The sequence below is a fragment of the Oryzias latipes genome, chromosome 5 (genome assembly GCF_002234675.1).
Source record: "Oryzias latipes chromosome 5, ASM223467v1".
In the NCBI taxonomy this organism is placed as follows: domain Eukaryota; kingdom Metazoa; phylum Chordata; class Actinopteri; order Beloniformes; family Adrianichthyidae; genus Oryzias; species Oryzias latipes.
The window spans coordinates 9336245-9361028 of record NC_019863.2 but is presented as its reverse complement, the minus strand read 5'-3'; the positions used below and the strand labels follow the sequence as shown (position 1 = coordinate 9361028).

The following is a 24784-nucleotide window of genomic DNA, read 5'->3' as shown; positions in this document are numbered from 1 at the left end:
CAATGTAAGCACTTTGGGTGTCTTGAAAAGCGCAGATAAATCCAATCCATTATTATAATTGCAATGGCACCATAGTACAAAAATAAAATGCTCACCTGTTTATCTAAAATATATCTTGGAAAATCCTTGAGAGTAGTTATTACAGCAGACGGTGACAGTTAGTTTATTGCCAAGAGAAAATGACGAACAGCAAAATCTGATCCATAATGCCATGAGTGGTTTTTGTTCACCTTTCACCATTTCCCTTCAGGGGTCGGCCACTGCGAATGAGCTTTCACTGATTTGAACAGGTGGTTTGGCAGAGATTTTTACGCCGGATACCCTTTCTGAAACAACCCTGTAACTTATTCGAGCTGTGGACTAGTACAGGGGGACGGAGACTTGTGCTCTCTTGATGCTACATACGTAGATAGACAGTAGCGCAAATGGTCTTGCCAAAGGACCCAGACTTGATAAAGCTCATCAAGCACCCTGGGAAAAGAACCCTACGCACCAGTCCTACAAGGAGAAAAAGTCCTGCTTTGAAGATTATTATAATGGTGTTGAAAATTGCTGAATATGAAATAAAAATTTGTGAGGGCTTTCGGACAAAAGTGAAGCATTATCAGAAATGATTTAATTACTGTAGTAGGAACCTCCAATATTTGTTCTTATCATAGCAATACACTATATAGTTAGTAGTGAAGGAATTCGGACACAACCTATGTCTTTTATTTGATTATTATTGTTTCTTTATTTTTATGAATCAATGAAGATTATGTAGGAATTAATGATGTACAGTATGATGGTTTGGGGATTTGTTTGAGTTTTTTTTTTTTTTTTTAGTATTTTGGATATAAAATTAATTAAAAAGTAAGTGTGCTAGGGCCATTATGGTTTGTGCTATCGCCTCACAGCAACGAGGCCCTGGTTGAAATCCCGGTTGGGACCTTTCTGTTTGAAGTTTGCATGGTGTATGGGTTTTCTGCAGGCACTCTGGCTTCCTCAAACTAGGAGCCGGTTTAGCTCGTGCTGGTGTGCGGCGCCTTCCATCCTTGAAACCAGGGTTCGAATCCGGGCTGCTCCCTGTTCCCTTCTCTACTCCTGTGCCGGTCCCAAGCCTGGTTGCTTTGAGAAGGTTGCGTCAGGAAGGGCATCCGGCATAAAACATTGCCAAGTTTACCATGCAACCTGTTCGCTGTGGCGACCCCTGATGGGAAAAGCCGAAAGAGGAATAAATACTCTGGCTTCCTCAAACTGCTAAAAACAGGGAAATTAATGATTTTAAATCGCCCCAACATGAGCTAGTGTGTGTGTGTGTCCCTGTCACTGAATGGTGATCTTTTCAGGGTGTACCCCACCTTCGCCCAACATTCGCTGGGTTGGCTCCAGCATCCCTGTGACCTCGAAAGGGATTAGGTTGGTTCAGTGGATAGATGGATAAGTGGGTGGGTGTGCTACAGATAACAATCTCAGCACAGGGGACTTTTTCCCAGAAACTAAACATTAAAAACACAAAGAAGGGGAATAAAGAAAGTGAGTCCGGTAGTTGTTTAATTAAAAAGTGCATTAAACACATGGTTTTTAGGTGTGTTAGAGCACATACTGTTAAAGGGGCAAAAAAAAATGAAAATGCAGCCAATGAGCACCAGATAAAAAAAGGTCATGAGTGATTCTAAACTGATCTTTGGCAAAGGGAAAAAAATGCTGGATATAAAACATTAACATGGAAATATAAGACCAAGACAAAGTTTCACAGCTGGGTTTAAGACAGAACATTGTGTTAGAATTGTCTTTTCTCAGAGCTGGGTCAATCTGAATGTGTTAAAACAAGAGCCTTTGTGAAGCTTACCAGAAAGAATCATCCATCAAGAGTAACTTTATGCACTTCTGACAAATAAACAACAAAAAGTTCTCCTTTGAACTTGAGGTAAATGTTTCAGGCTGTGTTTCTGCAGACTTTGTGCAGTTCTTTTTATTCTCATAGCTCCGTCACTGCAACATTTAACACGATAATGTGTACAGTATGTATGTATGAGTTCAGTGAGGAAGAGTTCAGAGGTGGCTGTGGCGCAGCCTGACACCAGGATGGGATCAGTCACAGTGGTTCCTGGAGTATCATGTCTCATCTCAGAAACAATTGCAGGCAGGTTTGCGGACAGACAAGTTCAGGACATCTGTGAGACAGAAGGCTTCCGCCTGGAGCCCCTCCACATCTTCATCAGCTTTCTGGAGCTGTACGATGTCGTTTTCCACAAGCCTGAGGCAAGAAAGTACAGCAGTAGCTTTTCACACTTTAAAATTTATGCTACGTTAGCTTTAAAGTCCCTCTCTGATCATCTTTTGATCCTTTGAAGCGTTCCCAGAAGTCTTTTAATTATATTTATGCCGTTTTTAGCCAAAATCAAAAAAAAACTGTGTCATTTTTTAGGACACAGTTTTGAAAGAGTTTATCAGAAATTTGCCTCTGAGTTAAGGGCAGGACTATTGGCCTGGAGTAAGCCTACCTCCATTTCCCATCATCCATCTGTTTACACCCTCTCCTGCCAGCTTACAGGCCCTCACACCTCCCATTTAACATTAGCTGTGCAACAAAAATTTCGAGCAATGTTGAAGCTATCCAGCCGTACAGTTTAGAGCCAGAGGTCAGCTCGGACGAGGAAAACAGTCGTAGTTTCAGAGCAGTAAGCTTTGTGGCCCACCCAGCGTATTTTTTACATCACAAATGCAAGCTTTTTCCAACTGCATTTTTTCGTCTGCTTCTGATTCAACACAACGATTTCACTAAAGAAATAATCAGAAATGCAATTTCAGGCTTAATTTTCAGATATATGTCCTCCATCATCAGAAAACAGCCAGAAGAACATGTTAAAAAATACAACTTTCATCTGAGAGGGTCTTTAAAGGAAAATGCATTTAAAAAAGAAGTGGATCAATGCAGGATTTTAGACTGACTTACCAGCTGTAGCAATTCCTTTGATGCTCTGTGTTATACTGGAGGATTTAACAATGGATGAGATTCCTGTAAAAGAACATCAACCCGTTTAGAGGACTGTCTGTGAGCAGATATATCTGCTTGTTTTTTTTTTACTTAATCCATTTAGTTTTACTGACACCAAACTCCTAATAAGTAAATGTTCCAACTTTTATTCATGGTTTCTAACTCAAACAGGAGTAATTTTCTTTTCTCCATAGCTGATGTAATCCCACAGAGTGGTCATCTTCTTTACCTATTTATTTTTACCTTGTTGCACAACAGCTCCACACTCGGGGTCCTGCGCCACCTGCAACAGGATCTCCTCCACGTCCCGATTTTTTCCTGGAGGATCCACCAGCTTCGTGATTCTTTGCTGGAGAGTTCGAGGTAAAGCCATTAGCTGGACAAACTGGCCTTCAGGGCTTTTGTCTACCTGCAGAGTGACGCAATTCAACACAAAAGAAACACAGGCACAAAGCCAGGCAAGTGTGAGCACTAATAACAACAGTTTTTAAAAAAACAAATAGATCACTATTGTGATATATTTATTCATGTATTGATAGTATTTAATATACAGTTGTACAGCTAATTCAAAAAAGAACAGATTTATCAGCAAATCTAGTTTCATATGCATAGAATAACATCACTTTCATAGGCTGACATTGAACACATTCACAACTGAAGCCCAAACATTTCTTTGGGGAAGCTCCAAAACTGTTCATTGTTGCTTTGTAGCTTCAAATGTAGCTTTCTGCACCTAAAAGAATTCAATCAACGCTTTTGTCATTTTGATAGATGGTCATGGCCACCTGCTCCTAAATGCATGTCCTGCTTTTTTGACAGGGAGCGAGTCACAGTGTTCCTCAAAGTCACGGGACTCTCACAAAAGCCAGTACACTAAAGCCTAACTGCTCCTACAACAGACTCATTGAACAGGTCCTTCCAGTGCTGTGTGCCGCCTCAGGGGCTGAAGATTTCTTTCATGTAAAAGGGAGTGCTGAGAACAGTTGGAGTACACAGAAACACTGACAATAGGAACAGTTTTGAGTTGACACAAAGATTTTTTTAAAGGATATAACTGGATTTTTCAAACAGCAAAATGCCTTAAAGCATAAACAGAAAAAAAAGACAAACCACAAACTGAGGGTCTAAATGCAAGTAGATGTTGGCCGGTATTTGTCTGTTCAGATAAGATAAGATTTATTAAGCCATAATGTGCAAAGGAGCACATCAAACCTCGAGTTTTCCTTGCTGAGGCTTGTAGACGAGTTGTGGGCAGTCCCGTAGGATGTTGCTGTACAGAGTCTTGAAGTGCTGCATGTTGTCTTTGACGATGTTGGCCACCTTGGACTTGTCCTCTCCAATCACCATCCTAAAGTCGCCTTTAGAACAAACAAATCAATTGGTTTCTGTTCTGTTGGTGTCCAAAAGACATAAAAACAGTCAGAGAAATGTTCTCTCTGATATCATTCCCATTAGTTTCCCTCATATGGTACGAGTACTGACTTATAGGACATTAACGCATATCCTGTTTGAAGTTAGAAATGAAAGTGTCCCATTTGCATGCTCACATCCCCGTTTACACTAAGCACTCCCATGTTCATATACTCATAACAGTCAGTGGATCAACAAAACAATAAATCTGTCTCCATCCAGTCGACTGCATCCTTACTCTGACTAATTTATTTCAAAGCTCTCCAAAGACCTAAAGAAGAAGAATTTCTGACAGAGTTTTGCATTGAAAGTTTTAAGACAGATAACCATCAAATTAGGTTCTCCTTAAATAATTTGTCCAGATTTAATTATTTAAAATGAAATAAACTGCTGCCACTATTAATTTGGCTCAGACACTATGTGGATACAGGGCCGTACTGAGCAACGCTTAGCACAAAACTAACTCCACACACCACCTCAGTTTTTTAACCCAAATCCTAGGTCACCTCTCAGAAAATGTTCAAATTAGAACTATAGTTACATTTTTCACAGCTTTTAATGCTTTTTATTGATAATATTTATGAAATAAAGAAAAAGTTGTTGTTGCTACATATAGCACATTTATCAATGGTTGGCCCTTTTTACTGTTTGTCTGAATAACTTCATGTAAGTTTATATACTTTACTCAATACAGCTAGTAAACTGTAATGCAATTCAGTTTTAGACTAACATTAATGTGAGCTAAAAGCCTTCTAAAAGTTACTTTAATGTGCAATAGGAGTTGATGAACAATGTTTTTGGTATAAAAACATTGGGATCCAATGCCTGCAGGAAGTGGCAATGCTCTTGTTCTCCTTAGGCTACACACAGCAGGGTGTTCCATCAGGTAGCCAATGTGTCATCTGCACAAGTTCTCCAATCATGTCTGCTGTTGTCATCCCTTATCTGAAAGCAATGACAGAAACTGAGTACCTGTCATGGATGTCATGGAAGCTGTGGTATTGCAGCTATTTGCTGTTCTAAGACGCAGAGAACTGTACACACACAAAATGATTGGCCTATGTATATAATGCCTATTTTGCTATGTCTGTACTTTTCCATTCACTAAGATTAATCTATATTTTACTCCACTTCCTTTTTTTTGGTTTCCTAGTTTTTATTCTTGTTCAATTGACCTTTTATCTTATTTTATTATTTTCCATGTAACGCTGTTTATGTCACTTTATAGTGAGACTACAACCATATACCAGCATATGAAAGTCCAGCAATCTGCAGGAAGAGGTCATCCTCGGAGCAGCTCTCAGGCAGCATGAGGATGGAGGCCGTCACCGCACTCTTCAGGTTGGAAACCAGAGCGGCCCTCAGCTTTGCATTCTCATTCTGCGCCAGCATCTTCACCTGCACAGGAGTACAGAACAACTACTATGAGCATGAATGCCCACATTTATGCAAACACTAAAAGATAAAAGTCTGAAGTGTGTTTTTATGTGACTTTTTATTTAAAAATGGTTAAAGTGATTTAAATGTTTGGCATATTCACCGGCTTGTGAAGACGTCCAGCGACATACAAGGTCTTCCAATGCAGCAGGTCATCAATCAGTGACTCTGTACTTATCACACCATATTTGATCATCTGGAGGGAGGAGCATGTTTACACTCATTTGATTAAATTCAGTGGCGTGGACTCAAATAAAGTAGGAATGAAAAAAGCAGAATAAGAGGAAATATCATTTACTGAAGCCGTTGTCACACAGACACTACGTACATTTTGTGCATACGGCACAGATAAAATTGGTCACACATGAATATTCGTGAAAGTTTCACAGATGTACCACGAAAGAATCAAGTTAAAACCACAGACCAAGTACGAATATATTGCTTTGTTTATATGCAATTCATTAGTGATTTGTGCACCAATTACGTCATTTTAACCTGATATGTGCCCCCGTATGCGATAATAAAGTTATAAATAAGTAGTACATGTGTGAAAAGTCTTTCAGACATACGTTTCCGGTTTCCGGTTCCGGGTTACACAGCAGGACGCGAATACAACTATCTTCAAATTACTTAAAAGGTTGATTTTCCCCAAAAAAGAGAGCTGACCATGCCCCCGAAGAAACCCCAGGAATACGAAGACCTCATTGAAAATTGTTAAATTGATTGACTTTTAATGATATTACTTCACTTTCTCCAAAAATTGATAAATTGATTCAAAAATCTTTCCTAATGTAGCATAATTTTGCACATGTTTTTAACTTTTGATACTTGATGAAATTTTGCTATGAAAATTCCTGAAACAGTGTTGTGTCTACTTTACTGATATAGTATTATGTTTTATTCATATGAATGGCTTTTATAAGTAACATAATCTGCATATAGTTCAGATGACTGATCTGCATTTCCCATGTTGATTTCTAAAATAGTTATTTTTGATGTAATACTTAAGTAATTCATCTTTGGCATGTGCTTTATCGATATCTTATGATTTTTAATTCTGTCTGATGAAAAGTGGGACCCGGATATTGATAAATCATGTAATAAAATGGTTATTGTATAACGGGGTGGGATTATATAAGTTCGCTTCCTTCCACTCCCTTTCAAGCAATATTTATTAATATGTCTAATTATCCTAAGTTTTATTAGTTACTGTATGAATGTATAACTGATGTTTATATTGCTGTTGTGTATTATTTCTAATTAATTTGCTTGAAATAAATCATTTAAAAAAAAAAAAAAACGTGGAACTGTCGTGGAAAGCCACAAATTTTCGTACGCATCTCACAAAAAGTCGCCCACAATTACGCAAGATTTGCATAATAATTGTATATAAACTACCCGTAAACTGTGAAATTCTTAACCGACCCAAAATTTCGAACAGCTCAAAACCGAATTCACGTAACCACCCGTCAAATAAAATCCTGGACGGACATCTGAACACATCGACAAACGCAAGAAACACGTATGAATTACGTACGTCACGCATGTCTCACGAAAGACCAAAGTGTCATGTGTGGAAAATATACGTAGTGGCTGTGTGACACGGCCATAAATGAAGGGTCTGCAACCTTCAAATCTTAAAGAGTCATTTAATGTAGTTCAGATTGTCTCTGACCACAACTCAGTAGGAGCCACAAAGTTTTACTCCACCCTGTAGAAAAGTGCGGCACTGCTTAGTATTTACATTATTGTAACTATTATGATAAAATAATAAATGAACTATAGTGTTTTGGCATGAATTAAACAAACAGAAGGAGCAAAATAGTTTGTTTTTTTCTAAATATGAAATGGTTTGTAACTTTTGACAGCTTCTTAGCCTTGAGTTTGTAAACTTAACCAAAATTAAATCAGAGCTAACGAAGCTACCCATACAGTATTTAATGTAAATTTAAGACGTGCTTCAATTCCCTAAACCTTTTTCAAAAATGGACAGTCCACTTTATAATCTGGTGCACATTATGGATTAATGTTGTGCGTGTGTGGCACGAAAAATAATAGCCGCATGATTAATCATATAGGAGCATTATGGGTACTGTAGTCAGGAGCCTGGCAGAATCGTATGGACTGTGCTTTAGTTGTTTGTGAATGAGTCAAATAAAGTTAGACTTTGTTGACTGTTTTCCTTTGCTTAACAACTACGTTCCTTTTTCAAATGAAAAACATTTGATTTTTCTTCAACCTCAGGTTCCAGACGCCTCTTCTAAACACCAGGGATCACTGTAAAAAATTATTCCTTTTGACTGAAATCTATTGAATTTAATTAAAACATTACCACCAAGAAAAACAGGTGAATTATAAAAAAAACAAAAACAAACCACAAGCTTATTACCCTTCCATCCACAGGCACCAAGGTGTTGTAGTAAACCGCAGCCCCGTAATCGCTCTGGATGGAGCTGATCATGGCAGGACCCAACAGCTTGAGGATGGAATAATGCTTCCTATTCTGCAGTAGATTCATGGTGTGCCATGTCACTGGGTCGTCCACAGCAAACACAAAGTCCAGCATGTTTTTCTGAGCGCAGACACAAACATGCACACGCATTAAATGTCTGAACATAGCATCCTACATACATGCATACTAATACAGCTATGTCATTACTCAGTTTTAGGTTCGTTATAATGGTAATCAAGTTAACAAAAATGATCCTCCTTGGTTAATCCTTGGAGCAGACCAGCGGCTCTTATTTTGACAGGCTGCTCCAGCTTCGTGATGCCGGTGTGCCGCCTGCTGTCCGTCACCTCCTCTTACCTCCATCTGACCTTGGCTGATGCCATGCTGCTGGAAAACACCGGAGCCGTATGCGAAAGCCACGCTGATGTCCTGCGGGAACTGGGCCAGGATTCTCCGGTAAAGCACGCCGGTGTTGTGCAGAGCTGGAAGACTCATGTTGGAACGAACTACTACTGCTGCTGAGCTGTGTATCCTTGCGCTACAGGGAACTAAATAAACAACAAAACAAAGTAGCTCTCGGGTAAAGTAGGCGACGCATCTCAGTGAATAGAAAGTTTAGTCACGTTACGTGTCAGCGAAACTATTTTGCATGACAAGAAAAAAAGGGTTTTATTACAGACAGTCAGCTCAGTTTGGACGGGTCAGTTCTCTGCCACACGGTCGACTAAAATATGCGTCACGGATTCCACCGCGGAGTAGGGTATGATGGGAAATTGAGTTTACGGTACATTGAATGGTAAAAATGGAGGCAGCATAGAAGCACTTTGTTTGCGTAAGAATGACAACTATTACATTGTAATATAAATTTTAGACCATTTTTAATTTATTTTTTTATATTTTTAAGCTCTCCTTGTATGACAAATGCACATTCCACCTTTATTTTGTGTACTTGTGTGCATGTGTGTGATTGTGTACCTCACATGTAAAATGTGTTTTGCTGATTAAGCACAGCGGTTTGCTAAAAATAAAGGAATTACATTATATTTCTGTTTTTGTTTTATTGCATGTGACGTTTAATATTAAAAGAAAAGGTGAATCTGAAACTGATTAGCCGACAGGAGGATGATCAGCACTCATATTATTAACTTCTCCTGTGATGGCTGCATTGCTAATTACATAAGACATTTAATAATAGCTAATAAAATTAGAGTCTGAAAATTGTACAGAAGCAGATGCTGTTCATCCTAATTTAAACACAAATACGATGGAAAAAAGAATTTGGAGAAAAAAATTCTTATTGAAAGCAATAAATCTTTTTAACTACATCAGCTTGTACTGTTATAGTTCCACTTTTCACACTTAATTGAATACATTAATAATGAATGTAGATTCATGACGACTGGCAGTCCAGCTTTTTGTGGGATTTCTATGAAACTGTGAAAAACATTATCTCTCTTCTAATCGTTGGAAGTAATTTTTCTCACCCAACTAGACAACGGGAAGGTCACTAAATCCTGACTAACAAGCTCAGTCTCAGTGTGAAAGCCCTTCCATAGCTCAAAGACTGTTTAGTTTTAATGTTTTTTTTTCTGTTTAACTGAACTTACAAAATATGTTCACATAAACAACATTAATATTTCTCATAGTTTATTTCCATACGTGATTTTTTCAAATCCTTGGACCATTTTAAAAGCAGCGTTTTAACAGAATTTAAACAGAAACAACTATTTTAAGGAGCTTTAGTGAGCCAAGCTTTGTAAAGTGATGTTATTTTCATTGCTAAAAATAATAAATGCAGCTTAACTGCATTTCAGTAAATGCTTGGAAATCCATTTGGATTTGGATTTATGATTTTATTTTATTTTTTCTCAAAATATTAAGTTTACCCATCAGTCAGTCACACCAGCTTTAGGTTAGTGATCATTCACAGCTGTCTTCAGTTGCCTTTAGAAATTGAGAAATTATAGAGCTAGTTTTTGTGAAACAACCATTAAAACTGTTGCAAGAATCAAACTGTTATTTTATAGAATTCGACTTTTTTAAACTGTATTTGGTCCCAAGTCTTTATCCATAAAGCTTTATTATTTTCTTTAGCATCTAGAGTAGCAGTTTCCTATTTTGTTGCATGCTCTGTTTTTTAACCCAATCTCAGTTCCTATTCTTGTACTTTAAAGTGGTTGAAATTTAGTTGTACATTTGTTGATTTATTTTTTATTTTTTTACAGAGATTGAAGTATCTGTCTTGGGGGTGTCCTCTGATTAAATCCCTTGCTGGAGGTGGAAGGAAAAATTAAATGTATTTGCCATCAGGTAAAGGCTTTGCAAAATCTCAGTGTTTTAGGCCTTTTAAACTTATAGCTACCGTAATTAGAATTGCTTATTTCTTCCATGACCTAATCTTATGATACTAGCTCTTTACAGGACCGTGACAGTTAAAAATGCTGCCTGAAGATGTTAAAACTGCAAAAGATTTGCATGTTCAAAGAAAATCCTTCTTTGAGTCCGTAATTTGAATTCTTTTATTCCATCAAACCAAAATCACTCCTGTCCATGAACACACATGTCAGTAAACCCATGGAAAACAACAGGTAGAAACATCAAGATTTTTTCAAATTTTTGCATGCCTGTTGCCATGGTGATGGTCACTGCTGCCTGGACCCAGTGAGGGTGCATCAAAAGAAAACGTCCACAGTAAAAAAAAAAGGCTGTCTGCACCACTGCGTCAGTATTTTCATTTACAGTTTCTGACAGAGGCTAGTAAAACAAAAATTTACTGAGACAGATTACTAAATTTGCATAAATAATCCAAGTGTTGATGTTGTATTTGAATTTGTAAATGTCTTTTTTTTTTAACAAACTTTAATGTCAATAATTAGCTAATGTGTTTGGAACTAAATCACCATGAGGTATTTGAAAAGTCTTTTAGTCCCCATGTTTGTTTAATTTTGTTAAAAAATAGAATAGTTCCAATTCTTGATTGAACATTTAGTTCTACCTCAAATGAGTGGGGACTGTGTGGCTCTTAATGTTTCTGTAGCTTTTTGCACAAAGGGAATTTTGATCTATTACATTCCATTTCAAATCAGTTATATAGTTACGTCCCATCAGCATCTGCATTTTTTTGCATTGCAGGTAGAATTTTCTGATTTTCGGTTCTCATGCCCTGTTTTTTTTTTACAATAAGCCGATTCAATAAAATGTGCTGCATCCGATATATATTTATGGTATGTAATAACACTTTGTGTCTCTGCAAATCGTAAAGTTTAAACATATGTTATGGTATATTGATGAATTTGATTCCTTGTTACTTTAGCGAGCCTCGCTATCTTACTTGTTGTCATGACAAATTTTGTTGTTTTGTTTCCTGCTCTTTCTAAAATGTACGGAACAAAGAAACCTTGTGTGGGAAGAAAAAAAACGTCCTTTCAACCCCACAGAACTGAAGTGACGTGTTTTTTGCCAGCTTCACATGTTCACCAGAGTGTGTTGCAAAGTAGCTTCACTGATCATTATTTCATAGACATTTTGCTGCAGACATTTGTTCCAGTCTTCTGTGACCATAACTCTGTGATTCAAGCTGAAATGTTCATCATAGAAAACCCATCTGTTTTTATAGTTAGGTGTTGTATCAGATGCACATTTCAAATACAAGAAGAAAAAAGTAGCAACAAAAAAAGGCTTAGTCTTTTACTCTAAAAGCTCTGGTTGAATCAGACTTTTGTTTTATGAAAGGAAATGTGGATAACTTCAAGTGTTCTCTGTTTCACACTGTACTATTTCTGCATCAGCTTTGCTCTGCTTCATTTATTTCCACTGCAGGTGGTCAAAAGTCAGTTCAAGTATATCACAGATGTATCGAGGATTTTAGTATGGCTCTAAAATGCTATAGTTTCATCAGATTACCGAGGTAACACTATAGAGGAGAGGTAACACCATGTCAGGGCGACCTGTTGCTCTTTCCAGGCATGCAAAAAGCACATCTGATTATATTGCGCATCATTCACCTTGTGTTATTGAGAGTGTGTTGTGTTTATGCATGAATGGTAATTGAAAAAAACACTCCCACATCCTGACCATGTTCTGTTATGGAATTACTTCTTCTTGCATTCACATCCCTTTCATACAAATACTTAAAAAAGTGCTTTACTTTGGCAGAAGGAGTTGCTTGGTCAGGCAAGTACATCAGCAATAATAATCATTTAGATTACCACTGAGCCATTAAACCTTGAATTTTTCTCATGCGAACTCTCAGCAAAGCCATTTGAGACAAAGGCTTTTATTCTGAAGGGCTCAGTTTTCTGTATGCATATCTGTGTCTTGTGCAGACAGAGATGTGTGCAAACATCTTGAGATTATTCCTATGTGCATTTGATCTTGTTGCAGGAGAGAAATACTGGAAACTCTTTGGGTTCATCCAATTCTATCCATCCATCCATCTTCTTTACCGTTTATTCCCTTTCGGGGTTACGGGGTTGCCGGAGCCTATCCCGGCCACTTGGGCGTAGGCAAGGGATGCCCTGGACTGGTCGCCAGTCTGTCGCAGGGTAGAATATCCTCAATCACACATCCACTCACTCTCACACTCACACCTATGGACAATTTAGAGTTGCCAATCAACCTATGAAGCATATTTTTGGACAGTGGGAGGAAGCTGGAGATCCCGGAGAAAACCCGCGCATGCACGGGGAGAACATGCAAACTCCACACAGAAAGGTCCCCCATTGATGTTGTGTATTTCATGTCCCCCAGCCGGGACTTGAACTGGGGGCCTTCTTGCTCTAAGGCAAGAGCGCCAACCACTGCGCCACCGTGCAGCATCCAATTCTATTTTAATTAGTTCTAGTCTAGACAAAAAAAACCAAAAAATAAATAAATAATCCAATTCTATTTTAATTATTTTTGTTTGTTTTTTGCAAAGCAACAACACAGAACTTGATGCTCTCTCTTAACTCCAACTATTTCTTCCTGCAGCATTTAAAAAATACATTTTTTAACCCTTGTGCTATCTTAGATGACCCCAGCCTTACATCGACGTGTTATTCCTACCATGACAAAAGTGGATGAAGGTGGAAAGATTTCATGTAATCAATGGACACCAGTGAAGATCACAAAGCATTAAAGAAAAAAGGTTCAGAGCACTGTCTAGTGGGTCTAGATGACCCAACTCCCAATGGTAAAGTGTCTAGGATAGCACAAGGGTTAAGCCAACCATTTGAAAATCAAAGGACCTATTTAAATCTATCAATCATTTGTGAAAACAAACAGTTAAAGCTTCATTTCATGGTTTGCCTCCTGTTTGATTTTTCTTTTCAGACTTCCCACAAAGGCTTTCTAGAAATGGGTCACGTTTTGTGCTCCACTGTCATGTAAGGGAGGTGTTAGGTGATGTTAGTTTGGGATGTGACTGCAGTTCACACTGCCTCTGCGACACACTCTGACTCTCTTTTGGTTGACTAAGCACAGCTCCCCACACTGACTCATCCCGACTTGCTTCAGAAGTTAATCTTGCATCTTTGCATGTTTTAAACTATGCAGTCATTGAAAAATTAGATCCCTTTTTCTTCATTTTAGTTTTGTTTTCGTAGGTCAAAAGGATATTTTAAGCTGCGTCACACAGCCACTTGGAACATTTTGTGGACAGTGCACGGATGAAATTGGTCATATGTGAATATACATAGAAAAAGGAGAAAAGTTGTGGTCTTTACATGAAATTTTCACTGAAGTATCAAGAATAAACCATGAAAAGAACACGTAAACATTAAGGACTTTACGTCCGATCCAAGGACTGACTTCTCCTTCTCTGCCTCCTAATCAGGGGCTGCTGGAGATGGACCAGTTGGTTATTAAGCAGCACTTCTCGCCTTTGGGGGTTCATGGTGATGTCTTCTGAAGCTGAATGCATAGAGGTGTGTCCGCATAGACGGCACCGTCTAGACTGAAGTGTGAAAGGTCGATTTATATACCCGTCACAAATACGTGAGTGTGCAGGAATCGTGCTTGATTATTGTTATTACATGCTATTCATAAGTGGTTGGTGCGGCAATTGCACCATCGTAATGTCATATGTGCTCCTTGTACGCAATAAAAAAGTTACACATCAGGGATACATGTGTGAACATACATGGAAGGGTTGTGGAAAGCCACAAATTTACGTATCCATCTCGCAAAAATCACACTCAATTGCATATGATTTACCCAATAATTGCATATAAACTATGTAAAATACACTTATATTGCGTAATTCTCAACTGATAAAAAAATTTAGAACAGCGGAAAACAGAATTCGCATAAAGAGCCATCAGCCAAGACCCTAAACGGATATCTGCGCACATCAACGAACGGCCAACGCAAGAAACACTTATGAAAACGCACATGGAAAGGACATAGAGAATGCGCTGAACTTCAAAGCTCAGTTTCCATATATTGACTTCTGCATCAGAGGTGGAAAGAAGGTGACGTGGTTATGGATTATCATGCAGATATCTAAACAGAATTAATCTCCAATCGATAATTCTATGATCCCCAATCATATCAAGCTGTCTGGGAAAAAGGTTAAATAATGCATTTCAATCAATTAGCGCTAAATAAATGTTCCTTGGTGATGAATCAATCCCATAATGGACTAATGCAAGATTGCATCTTGGAAATATTTAAATGTTAGAAAAATAAAAGGTAATAGCACTAAACTGAAGTTTTTTCTTTCCTCCTCTCCTGTACTGCAGTGTCTTAACTCCATACTGTGCTCTTTAATGCTGCTCAGACGTGTGTGGGATTTTCTTCCCGCTTGAATAATCTTCCTTCTCTTTCTCTCTTTGTCCTTTCATCCTCAGGCATTTTTGTTAAGGCTTAAAGCAGCAAACATTTTGGATGCAGGCTGCTTTTACTGATGGCATTTGGCAATTTTGTTCCACTTATAGCATCACGTAGTGAATGCATAATGAAGTCAGGCACAGAAAAAGATTAGATACAGGAGGAGAAAACTGTAGTCAGGAAAACGTGTCACACTCTGTGGAAAATGATTTGTATTACAAGATGAAGAACCAGCGATATGTGAATGTTTTTCGTGTTCATTGTAAATTATTGTAGTGGTTGCAATGCATTTTGATATCTTTGGATCTTTAATTTTTAAAAATGTTCACATTCAACTAATTAAAACATAATCTGATAAGATTATACAGCAGAGACATAACGTTTTGGTCGCATTGTAAGGATTTAGATAATCTCTTTCATGAAAAATGTGTATGGCGTCTTTCAAGATGATCTCTGGTTCGCTTGTTTGTACTGAAAGGCACTGACACATAAATCGATAGCTACATGAAGTTTCATCAATCCAAAACAGAGAAATCAGATCTAAAAAGTTTATAAAGGTTTATGTTATTGATTTTTTCCCCACAAACTTTAATCCATAAAAAACTATCACCGCAATTCATACGTGAAAACAACTAGAGTCCAGGTGGAAAAATGTGGATTTACAGTGTAAAAAATATGAAGTCCAAAATATTACATTTATTTGGTTACATCTATACTTTGAAAAACCGTGGCGGCTTTCTTCCATATTTCCTGTCATCAGTGTAATGATGGAGTATTAAAGATGTTTTTCCCCCCCGCAGTTGTTCCTTGCCCCCTGCAGTGTGTAGCCTGTAACCAGGAGGTCTTTAAACCCAAAACTCAAGGGAAGTTGCATTGAGATTCATTTTGAATCTGCAGCTTCTGAAAAAAACAAACATGAAAGACACTAAATGTATAATTTTTTGATTACAAATGTTTGGGTTTAGAATGAAACACTTTAGAACCAGATGTTAAATGTTATATTACTAAACCAATGCACTTTAGGCATGTTTCAAAGTGTGCAGAAGTTACGGTGTTTCTGGCCACCAGGCGCCACTGTTTGCCCAATTTGCCAATTATTCTCAGTTTGTCTTAGCAGTGTGCACCGACATTGGGTGTAATCGCACATGCCCATTAGATCCATGTGTGCATCTTCTACTAAGCCTTGGTTCATCCGCTTTACATGACACCTGGGATTTAGAGAGGTTGTGGAAATGGTAGAAAGACGGATGGTAAAAGAAGAGTGTCAGGCTTGCAGGATGTATGGAACTCCACCTAATGCCTGCCTCCAGGAAACACCCTCTCCGGCTGCACACGGCACACAGCACTACAGTGTTGCAGCACAACACTGGAGCATCGTTTGTGATGTAGCAGGAGGATGACAAGCGAGAGAAGGAGGAGAGGGGGAGGGGGCAGCAGGCTGTGAGTAAGAGAGGAAAAGAGCAGGAGGAAAGCGTGAGCGGAAGAAGGGGTGAGATAAACAGACGGCAGCATCTCCTGAGCACATTCAGCCTGCAGCAGCTTAAGAGGCAGGAAGGCTGAGTGAAGAAGGGGGGGGGCACCGACACCTCACCGACGGGGGGCGACACCACACCTCTCTCTTGCAAGCAGATCCACAATCTCACACGTCACACATTTGGAAGCGTGAGGCTGAGGAGGTGGAACACCACGCACACGCGCTGTTCTGCTGGCGTAGCAGCACTTTGGGGAGCTGTCTCTTGAAGTCTGGACCAAAGCTGTTTCATCGCTACATCCATCCCTCCCTGCTCCTCATTCAGTCAACAGAGGAGCAGCTCTCCATCACACATCTCTCCACCATTTGGACTGCTTTGTGTACCCTGTCATTCATCTAACCTCCGGTCCAGTCTGCCTCAGTTACTGCTCTCCATTCAGTCTGGACATTCAAAGGAACGCAGAAGGGAAAAAAAAGAAGAAGAAGCCTGAGAGACCAACCATCCAACTGCAGCCATGAACTTCCTTCGGCGTCGTCTTTCCGACAGCAGCTTCATGTCCAACCTGCCCAATGGCTACATGACAGATCTCCAAAGGCCTGACCCACCTGCTCCACCACCCCCCACGGCATCCTCTCCCCCCCAGCAGGGTGCAGCCCCTGCCACAGCTCCTGTACCTGCCCAGTCCCCAACCAAAGCTCCGGCACCATCCCAGGCGCCAGCAAGCTCCCCTGCATCCCAGGAGCGGCGTCCATCCCAGCTGGCCCAGCAGCCTCAGCAGGCCCAGTCCTCTGGTGGTTCATCTGGTTTCTTCAGCTCCTTCAGCTCCATCACCAACGCGGTCAAACAGACGGCTGCTTCTGCTGCCGGATTTGTGGAGCAGTCAGCCCCCTCACCTTCCCTTTCCAAGAAGTTCAAGATTCTGCTGGTGATTGATGAGCCTCAGCATGAGTGGTAAGTGGAAGATGGCAGTTGTCTAAGTGTCACTGCTAAGTGAACTGTATTTGAGTATTTGGAAGATTCATTAATGCCTGAAATATAAAATATTTGCATCATAATCAGCCAAGGAGAACATATTTTACCATTAAAAACATCCTGTCTAATGAAGAGTGAGTGCTTGTTGTTAATATTGATTGATTAGCATTTTTCTGAGTGGTTTCATAAAAATGAAATCAATTTAACCAACACGTTTCAGTTTCATTTAATGAAATTTGCTTTGAAGAACAGAAAAAACTAAACAGACAAGGCAGGTTTTCTGTAGGGTTTAAATTAACACATCTCACCACCCAGCAGTGTCGCCTACCTTCCTCCATGAGGCTTCACCTCTGCAACACGCTGTATTCATTCTTTCAATAAAATGCCTTTGAGAGCGACTGCTAAAAGGCATCAGTTTCCCTCCCTTGCTTGCAGGAGTTGCTGGACAGGATGTGACTGTTGTGCTGTCCACTGGGACATTTTGGTCATATGAAAATGCACGTTCCTCTAAATAAAACATAATGTTATCCAAATGAAAGGCAACCCCAAGCAATTTTATCTCGCCCGCAGAGGTCTGTCTTGACAAAATAGAATCTTCTGACCCGTATTTTTTTTCTATTTTCTGTGTGTATGTGTGAATGGATGTTTGATGATAGATTTCACAGTTGTTCTGAGGTGTCAATATCTGGATGTGGCTTTATCTTGTGAACCTTTTATTGGATGCCATGGCTAAAAAGGACGAGGCTGCGTGAAACAGTTTTGACCTTTTTTTTGTCTAATGGATGCTTCATCGAGTTATGATGAGGCAATATCTGTCCAGCAGTACTCATAAAATTAAGGGTGACAACAGCCTCTGTCAAAAGCTGCTAAAACATCTGGAGAGTGGATCTGAACTTTTTATGCTTCAGAAGAAAATTAATCAACCCTTCAATGACAAAGGCTTTGAAAATCTAGTCCAGGATGAGGTTTAAAGCCTGCATGTGCGTGGTGTTATAGGGTGATGATTGGATTTTATAAACTAAATTAATGTGTGTGGGGAGTGTATTGTGTAGTGTCTGTAAGGATCATGTAAGTTGCACGCACTTATGACGTACGAGTGATGCTGTCATACGGTGCTCTTACGCTGCATTCTAGGCTTCATTAAGGTGCCTGCTCTGGCTCCTTAATAATACCTCAAATGCTGCAGGCACTGGTTGTGTAGTTATACGTAAGTGCCCGTAGGACAGTCGTAGGATCCCGACAGAAAGTGCACTATTACCTAACTTCCTAATTTGTAATGTCAGGTTGCATGCAAGAAGCATTTAAGGAGCATGCAAAGAGCGAGCACTTTTCACATGAACAACACTAATGGGTTTCTTGCACAGTGCACAGGATTTGGGGTGTTGAAAAAGGAAAAATCTGTAAAAAACGCCTGGGTCTCACCTTCTTCACCCATACTTACCCTTGCATGTTGCATATGTGCTCACTACAACCTGTCGCTCAAAGGATGTCCATAAAAAAATATGCTCAAACAGCAATATGTCCTGTAGGTTTCCGTGCTCTATACAGGTTTGCCCATTTTTCGCCTGCCGACACCCCATATTCCCTCGTAAGAGCGACTTTTGACTAAGGCTTTCATAATGTCATTCATATTTGCATGAGTATGTTTCCAGGATGTCTTCATTGACTTACCCATATGTGACACAGTTAAAGCATCAAACTGCTACTGATACTCATGTTTAGTATATATAATCCATATTCTATAATCTGGAATCAGAGCACTCATCTGGATTCACATCAGATTCTTTCTTCCCACTCCACAAGTTTTTGGATTAAAGGCCTATTTTAACACACCGACAAGTGTTAGTTCTAAGGATATGCATTCCATCATGTGCTGTCAAAACGGCTATTTCAGTTTGAGGGTTCTAATTTGTTGCAGTTATTTAATAAACCTTTAAAAATGTTTCGAAGCAGTTGGTGAGGAGTCACACGCTGTGGAGCGACTTCACAAAACTGATAATGTAACTCTGAAAATCGCTGTGCCGGTTGAATGTGGGTTTCTGTACGCAGATTTCAGTGAATAAACTGCAGTGACGCCAAAAAATGGAGACAAGTGAGAAAGGCAGGAAGGTATTTTCACCTTCTCTGGCATTTTAATGTGTTTTTCTATTTTTCTTGTAAATGGCATTTCATCAAGAGCATACTGGACATAAATATTAATGCTGGGACTGCAGACAGGGCTCTCCTTTCTGAGACTTGGCGAGAGCAGCATTTGGCTAAATGTGATCGATTTTCCACCCAGGAGGGAGTTGCTCGAAGCTTTCCGTGTACTAACATTGGTAAACAGACAAAAACTTTGACAGAAATATTAAATCAGAAAAGCTTCTCCACGGCAGTTGAGCAGACATGAAAGATAAGAGCATGTCAGCTGGTTTTTGACTGCTCCATAGGATAGAGATCAACATTTTCATCTAGCAGGAGCTGGTGTTCATCAAGCGTTTAATAGTTGCAATTCATGGAAAGATGAGGTCTCAACATAATATCTATTTAAACAAAAATAATGTTTGTTTTTTTTTTAATTTAGGAACTAATTGCTTTTGGGAGGGATTTCTCTCTTTACAAGTGCCTTGCCTTGTTAAGTTCATGCATACAAAACATAAACAGAGCTTGCTTTACGCCCACATCAGTGACTTCCAAACAAGTTTTGATCAGGATGGATGACGGAAAGCTGAAAAGGCAATTAGGCACTGGCCATTTCCACCCGTCAGGCTCAATTATGCGAGATAAAATGTCTTGGTATTATTAAGGAGCCCCAATGTCTTTTTTTATAGTTACCCATATTTTTTAAACTCTCATTCATTTTCTTTGATACATTACTTTTCGTCAATCCAAATTGAACTTCCTTTACTACTCAGAAACCAAGCAGCTATCTAAAAATGAACTGCAAACTGAGGAGAACATGACGTACAAATGGGATCAACAAATGACACACATATTCTCCATTAAGATTTGACTGGTTGTGTTACATAAGCAACCACAGAAATCGTGACTCTCCGCATCAGACTGTGCATCCTCCATGTTCCTCTGTGACTGTGTCACAAAAAAGCCCGTAATGGAAATCAAATTAGCTGAAAGAGGACATTTTTGTCAGCGAGATCTGGATGCGGGCATGCATACAGACCTTATATAACTGACCTAGGTCAGTATGAGATGGGACGGGGTAGAGACCATTCAGGGTCTTTCAGGTTGCTGGTAAGACAGAGGGAGGTTTGACCAAGATCTGTGACTGTGGCTTTTAGAATTTCAATGTGTCTTTCCTTTGCATGTGTGTGTATGTGCACCAGGGGGGATCCTCCTCATTTTTTTAAGCTTGAAAGTCACAAAGTGTGGTTTCAGAGAAAGGGCTTCAGGTTCACAATGTGATGAAGTTATGAGAATGGACGTGGTGATGCAGCAGTTTAAGCCCAGGGGCCACATCTGCTCCCTTTCCTTTGCTCATCTTCACTGTCTGCCTCCCACTAACCCCCATGTATTCCCATCCACCCACTGCTTACATTGCGTTCTCTGCAGTTTTTGTCAGAAAAGTGACTTTCCCTGCATTCACCACACATATTGTGCAAGTTGCCATCAAAGCAGATTTTTGAACAATTGAAAACAATGACTGAGATTTGTTGGTTTGACCAATCGTTGCTGTTACTTGAGCTTAAACTTTAAATAGCTGTTTTTTAAACATTGCGATTAAGATGATGTGACTTTTTTTGCTTCTGACTGGATGTTACAAAAGACTGGCTAAAGTAAATACACCTCATCATTCCAGAGGTAGTTGGAGGCTGTTTGAAGAAAATGCTGACATCATGGTTAGGGATGTTTTTACCAAATACTGCTGTGACAGCCCGGAGCTCTAAACAAATATTCACCCATCCAGCTTGGCTTTTATAATGCATATATATAAACCTAAATTTGACTAATATACTAAAATATTTTTATTCAGATAAACTGTTGAGTGCAGTTCTCCTCTATCACTTATTTTGGGCAAGGTTGTGATAAATTGGGGCTTGTCTGGGATCCTTTTTTCCTTTTTTGTAATCATTTCGATTTTTCTTGATGCTTTTTACATTTTTAATGGACTTCTGTACATGTTTTGGTGATGGCTTATTATGTGTGGTTGCCAGTTCTAGGACATGAGGTCTGCTGCCAGAAATTGTGATTCATGGGTGTGCTCGCTGTGAATTACGAGTGAAGGTGCATTGTGGGAGTTTGATTTTAGAGGATGTCTTTGTTTAGTTTGAGCTTTATTGATTTGGCTGGGTTTTTCCCCCAATGAAGAAACATAATATCGCTAAACATTTGAAGATTTATGAACTGGAGGATCAAAAATTGTCCCCAATTTTACACAAGTGAGTCAACTGACAACCAGAACCAGGAGTCAGGCCAACTTGACTTTGAATGCTCTCAGTTTTCGTTTGTCAAACTCTTTTGTTGTTTTGAGGCTGAAGAGGAATCTTTTGGGCCTCATTGGAGTTTGAAAAATGTGTTTTTTTCCTAATGGATTTTTTTCTTCCACATGGCTGATTTGGTGTGTTTTAGCAGCGGTAAAGTTGAAATCATGGGCTACTCACAGACCACAGTAATATCGTGGCCCTCACTACATTACCAGTAGTTGATAATCTTGAACATTGGTAGAGATAATGGATAAACACATCAAGATCAGTGTTCTGACAAGGCATCACAAACCATTTGTGGTTCTGTCTCATACTTGCGGCACACCCTTAGATGTTGCTGTTTTTGTGGGTTTGTCCTTTGACTGACATAGCATCACTGCGTTGGATTTACACCGACACTGTCAGTGAAACAAAACATGTGTGATAATTTTGTTGTGTTTTTACTGCTGGTTGTGATATGAGTTTTTGCCAGTGATGTAAAGAATAATTAGTGACATTTTGAGTCTCAGCTGCAGGTAGCACTTTCAAACCCAGCCTCAGAACTGACCTTATTATGGTCAGGAATCGTGTCATGCTGGCCAGACAGAAGGCTCTTGGAACTGACCTTATGTTCGCTGCCACCTAGCACTTGTTGAACAAGACCACTGACATTCTGACTCCCACTGATAAGTAAAAAGTTTACATTAGTGAAATTGGTTACTTCTTTGAGAAAGTTGATGAGAATTATGTCATAACACTTGGTATTTATCATTGTAAATGTATATTGGAATACAAACATGTTTCCAACAAAGTTAAATTGACTTTTCCAAGTGTAAATGTCTGTTGGAATTTGCTGTTTGAGAATTTGCTATCATCTGAGAGCTTGCTCTAATTCCAGAGAGACCACGCTGTTATTAATGCAGATTTGTGCTAATACCCAGTGACTAAGAATGGATCTCTGAAGAGCTATTTCGTAGCATCTGTAGGGACTAGGTGTCACTGACTGTCCATTAGCTAAATGTCAGGACTGAAGAGAGAACAGTTATTTGGATAATTTGAATGTTTCAGGAGAAAAAGGTTTCAGGTGTGTTAACAAATATGCATGTTTTCCTTCACTCACTTTGTCTCGTGACATTCTGCTCTGCAGCAGACATTGGACCCAGACAATTATGATTATGAGCACAATATTATTTGTGCTATTGGTAGAATGGAAAAAGCTGCAGTACTACAGCCTGAAAGCAGTATTGAGTAAAACCTGCATGAAAGCAATATGTTTTTTTTATTTAAGCAAAATCAAACATAATTTTAAGGGATCAATTTACTGTCTGGCCTAAAGAGCCACCAGTTTTAGACCTAGAGCCTACTCCCATCGTACTAGTCCCATCAACTCTTGCAGCTAATAAAAGTAAAGTAGAACTAAACCCCTACTCGATTAGCGTACGTGTTAGTTACGCCTGAGCACCGATGGTAAAAAGAGTTAAGAGATAAGTGGAGTCAGACACAGCAAGCACAGGAGTGGTATCAGTAGGTCCTCAATATTAATTAAAAGTATGGGTCTATTTTCTGTTTTGTTTTCCTTTTTTTGGCTTGCTGAGTTAAGACAAATTCAATTTTGGAGTCAAAACAAAGATATGAGTACTGGGTAGCTGTTGTGAAGGCATGGTAGCATTCATGCTGTTTTTGAGTTTGTTTATTTGGCCAATTTCTGTCCCTGCCATGCTGATTTTCCTCAAATGATTCATTGCTCCAATTCCTATAGAGTTGGCTTGGGTTGTGGGGCTTGTTGGAGCTGTGAACCAGCTGTCTTTGGACAAAGTCAGGGTTCATCCTCTACAGGTCAGCTGTCCCTCAAAAGAGTATTACTTGCTGACCTTGTTTTCAGATGGGAGTTTTTCCATGATGTTTTGAGTTGTTAGAGATAATACTTTTGACAAAATAGCAGATTCAGGTTTAGTCTAGCTCATGCATAATGTTCCAACGCCAGAAATGACAGATCTACCAGCAGAATCCTGTTTGAAAGTTTTTGTAAAATCCCAAAGTAAATTCAAGAATAAGCTGGAATTTTTGGAATAATCTTTTTTTGTTGAGTGAACTCTCCCTACAATGGAAGAAGCTTTTCTGTGCATGAAAAGAAAATCATCTCCGTGAGCTGTAGAGTAAACAGCGCTTACTAGTGTGGTTGTACTGTTGCCATGGCAGCAGGTCATCTTAAAATAAACATGAACATCTTTTTTGTTTGGTGTGTTTTTATTTTAAAGTTTTTGCAATTTTTTTTTGCTAAAGAATAACCCTTCCAATATTTATTAATATACTGAAGGCTCACTGTTGGCAGGCTTTGACTTCCTTCGGTTACCTTTGGAAAGACAGAGCAAATAAATTAGGAGACGAAGAGGAGCTTAAAAAAACCTTTTTTGCAACATTTCTGAGATTTTACCCACCTCTACCCAAGGACACAATGCAGAATTTAGCTGGATAACTAGATTTTCTGTTGCTGAAATGCAGTTTGAACAAGCCAATTTCTTTTATGTTTGTTGCTGCAGAGACATAATGTTTTATCTTGCCATCAGTCTACATGATTGTTGCAACTTTTAACCCAAGTTATCATGGAGGACAATTCTAACCATCTCTTCTTAAGATGATATTCTCATGGCCAAATGTTTGGATCATTATGGCAGTGAAATCCTCTAGAGTCCAGAGGTTGATGATCTTCTTCATGCTTCATGCTCAGAGTTTCTAACTAGCATTATTTCAAGAACCTGTTTTATCCAAATTTACTGCATTCTTTGATTACTATTTAGACTAATCTCATTGCGACCAAGACAGATTTAATACCAAACAACTGTCAAGCTCA

At 39.2% G+C, this 24784-nt stretch overlaps 2 protein-coding genes and 1 long non-coding RNA gene across 5 annotated transcripts in view; 2 read left to right on the top strand and 1 right to left on the bottom strand.

The window, feature by feature from the left end:
- Nucleotides 1-1515: 1515 nt before the first annotated feature.
- tamm41 (TAM41 mitochondrial translocator assembly and maintenance homolog) lies at nt 1516-9289 on the bottom strand. Of its 2 annotated transcripts, none has more exons than XM_020703149.2 (8): nt 8637-9289; nt 8217-8399; nt 5931-6023; nt 5638-5788; nt 4193-4338; nt 3224-3329; nt 2939-3001; nt 1516-2239 (listed from the first exon to the last, which is right to left on the bottom strand). In XM_020703149.2, the coding sequence occupies exons 1-8, from the start codon at nt 8772-8774 to the stop codon at nt 2148-2150; spliced, it is 972 nt and encodes a 323-aa protein (XP_020558808.1). In that variant the 5' UTR covers nt 8775-9289; the 3' UTR covers nt 1516-2147. The 2 variants fall into 2 exon arrangements, with proteins under 2 accessions (XP_020558808.1, XP_004068698.1); XM_004068650.4 differs by having other exon boundaries at nt 3224-3389; nt 8637-9230.
- Nucleotides 8408-12785, top strand: LOC110015107. Of its 2 annotated transcripts, XR_002290190.1 has the most exons (3): nt 8408-8735; nt 10505-10589; nt 12663-12785. It is a non-coding gene; the product is annotated as an uncharacterized LOC110015107 (long non-coding RNA). The 2 variants fall into 2 exon arrangements; XR_002290189.1 differs by lacking the exon at nt 12663-12785 and having other exon boundaries at nt 10505-12352.
- Nucleotides 12786-16450: 3665 nt separating this feature from the next.
- Nucleotides 16451-24784, top strand: part of syn2 (synapsin II) — a 90335-nt gene continuing 82001 nt past the window's right edge. The window contains exon 1 of the mRNA XM_023954875.1: nt 16451-17512. Coding sequence (XP_023810643.1) covers nt 17076-17512 — 437 coding nt within the window. The 5' untranslated portion in view covers nt 16451-17075. The remainder of the gene's footprint in view (nt 17513-24784) is intronic.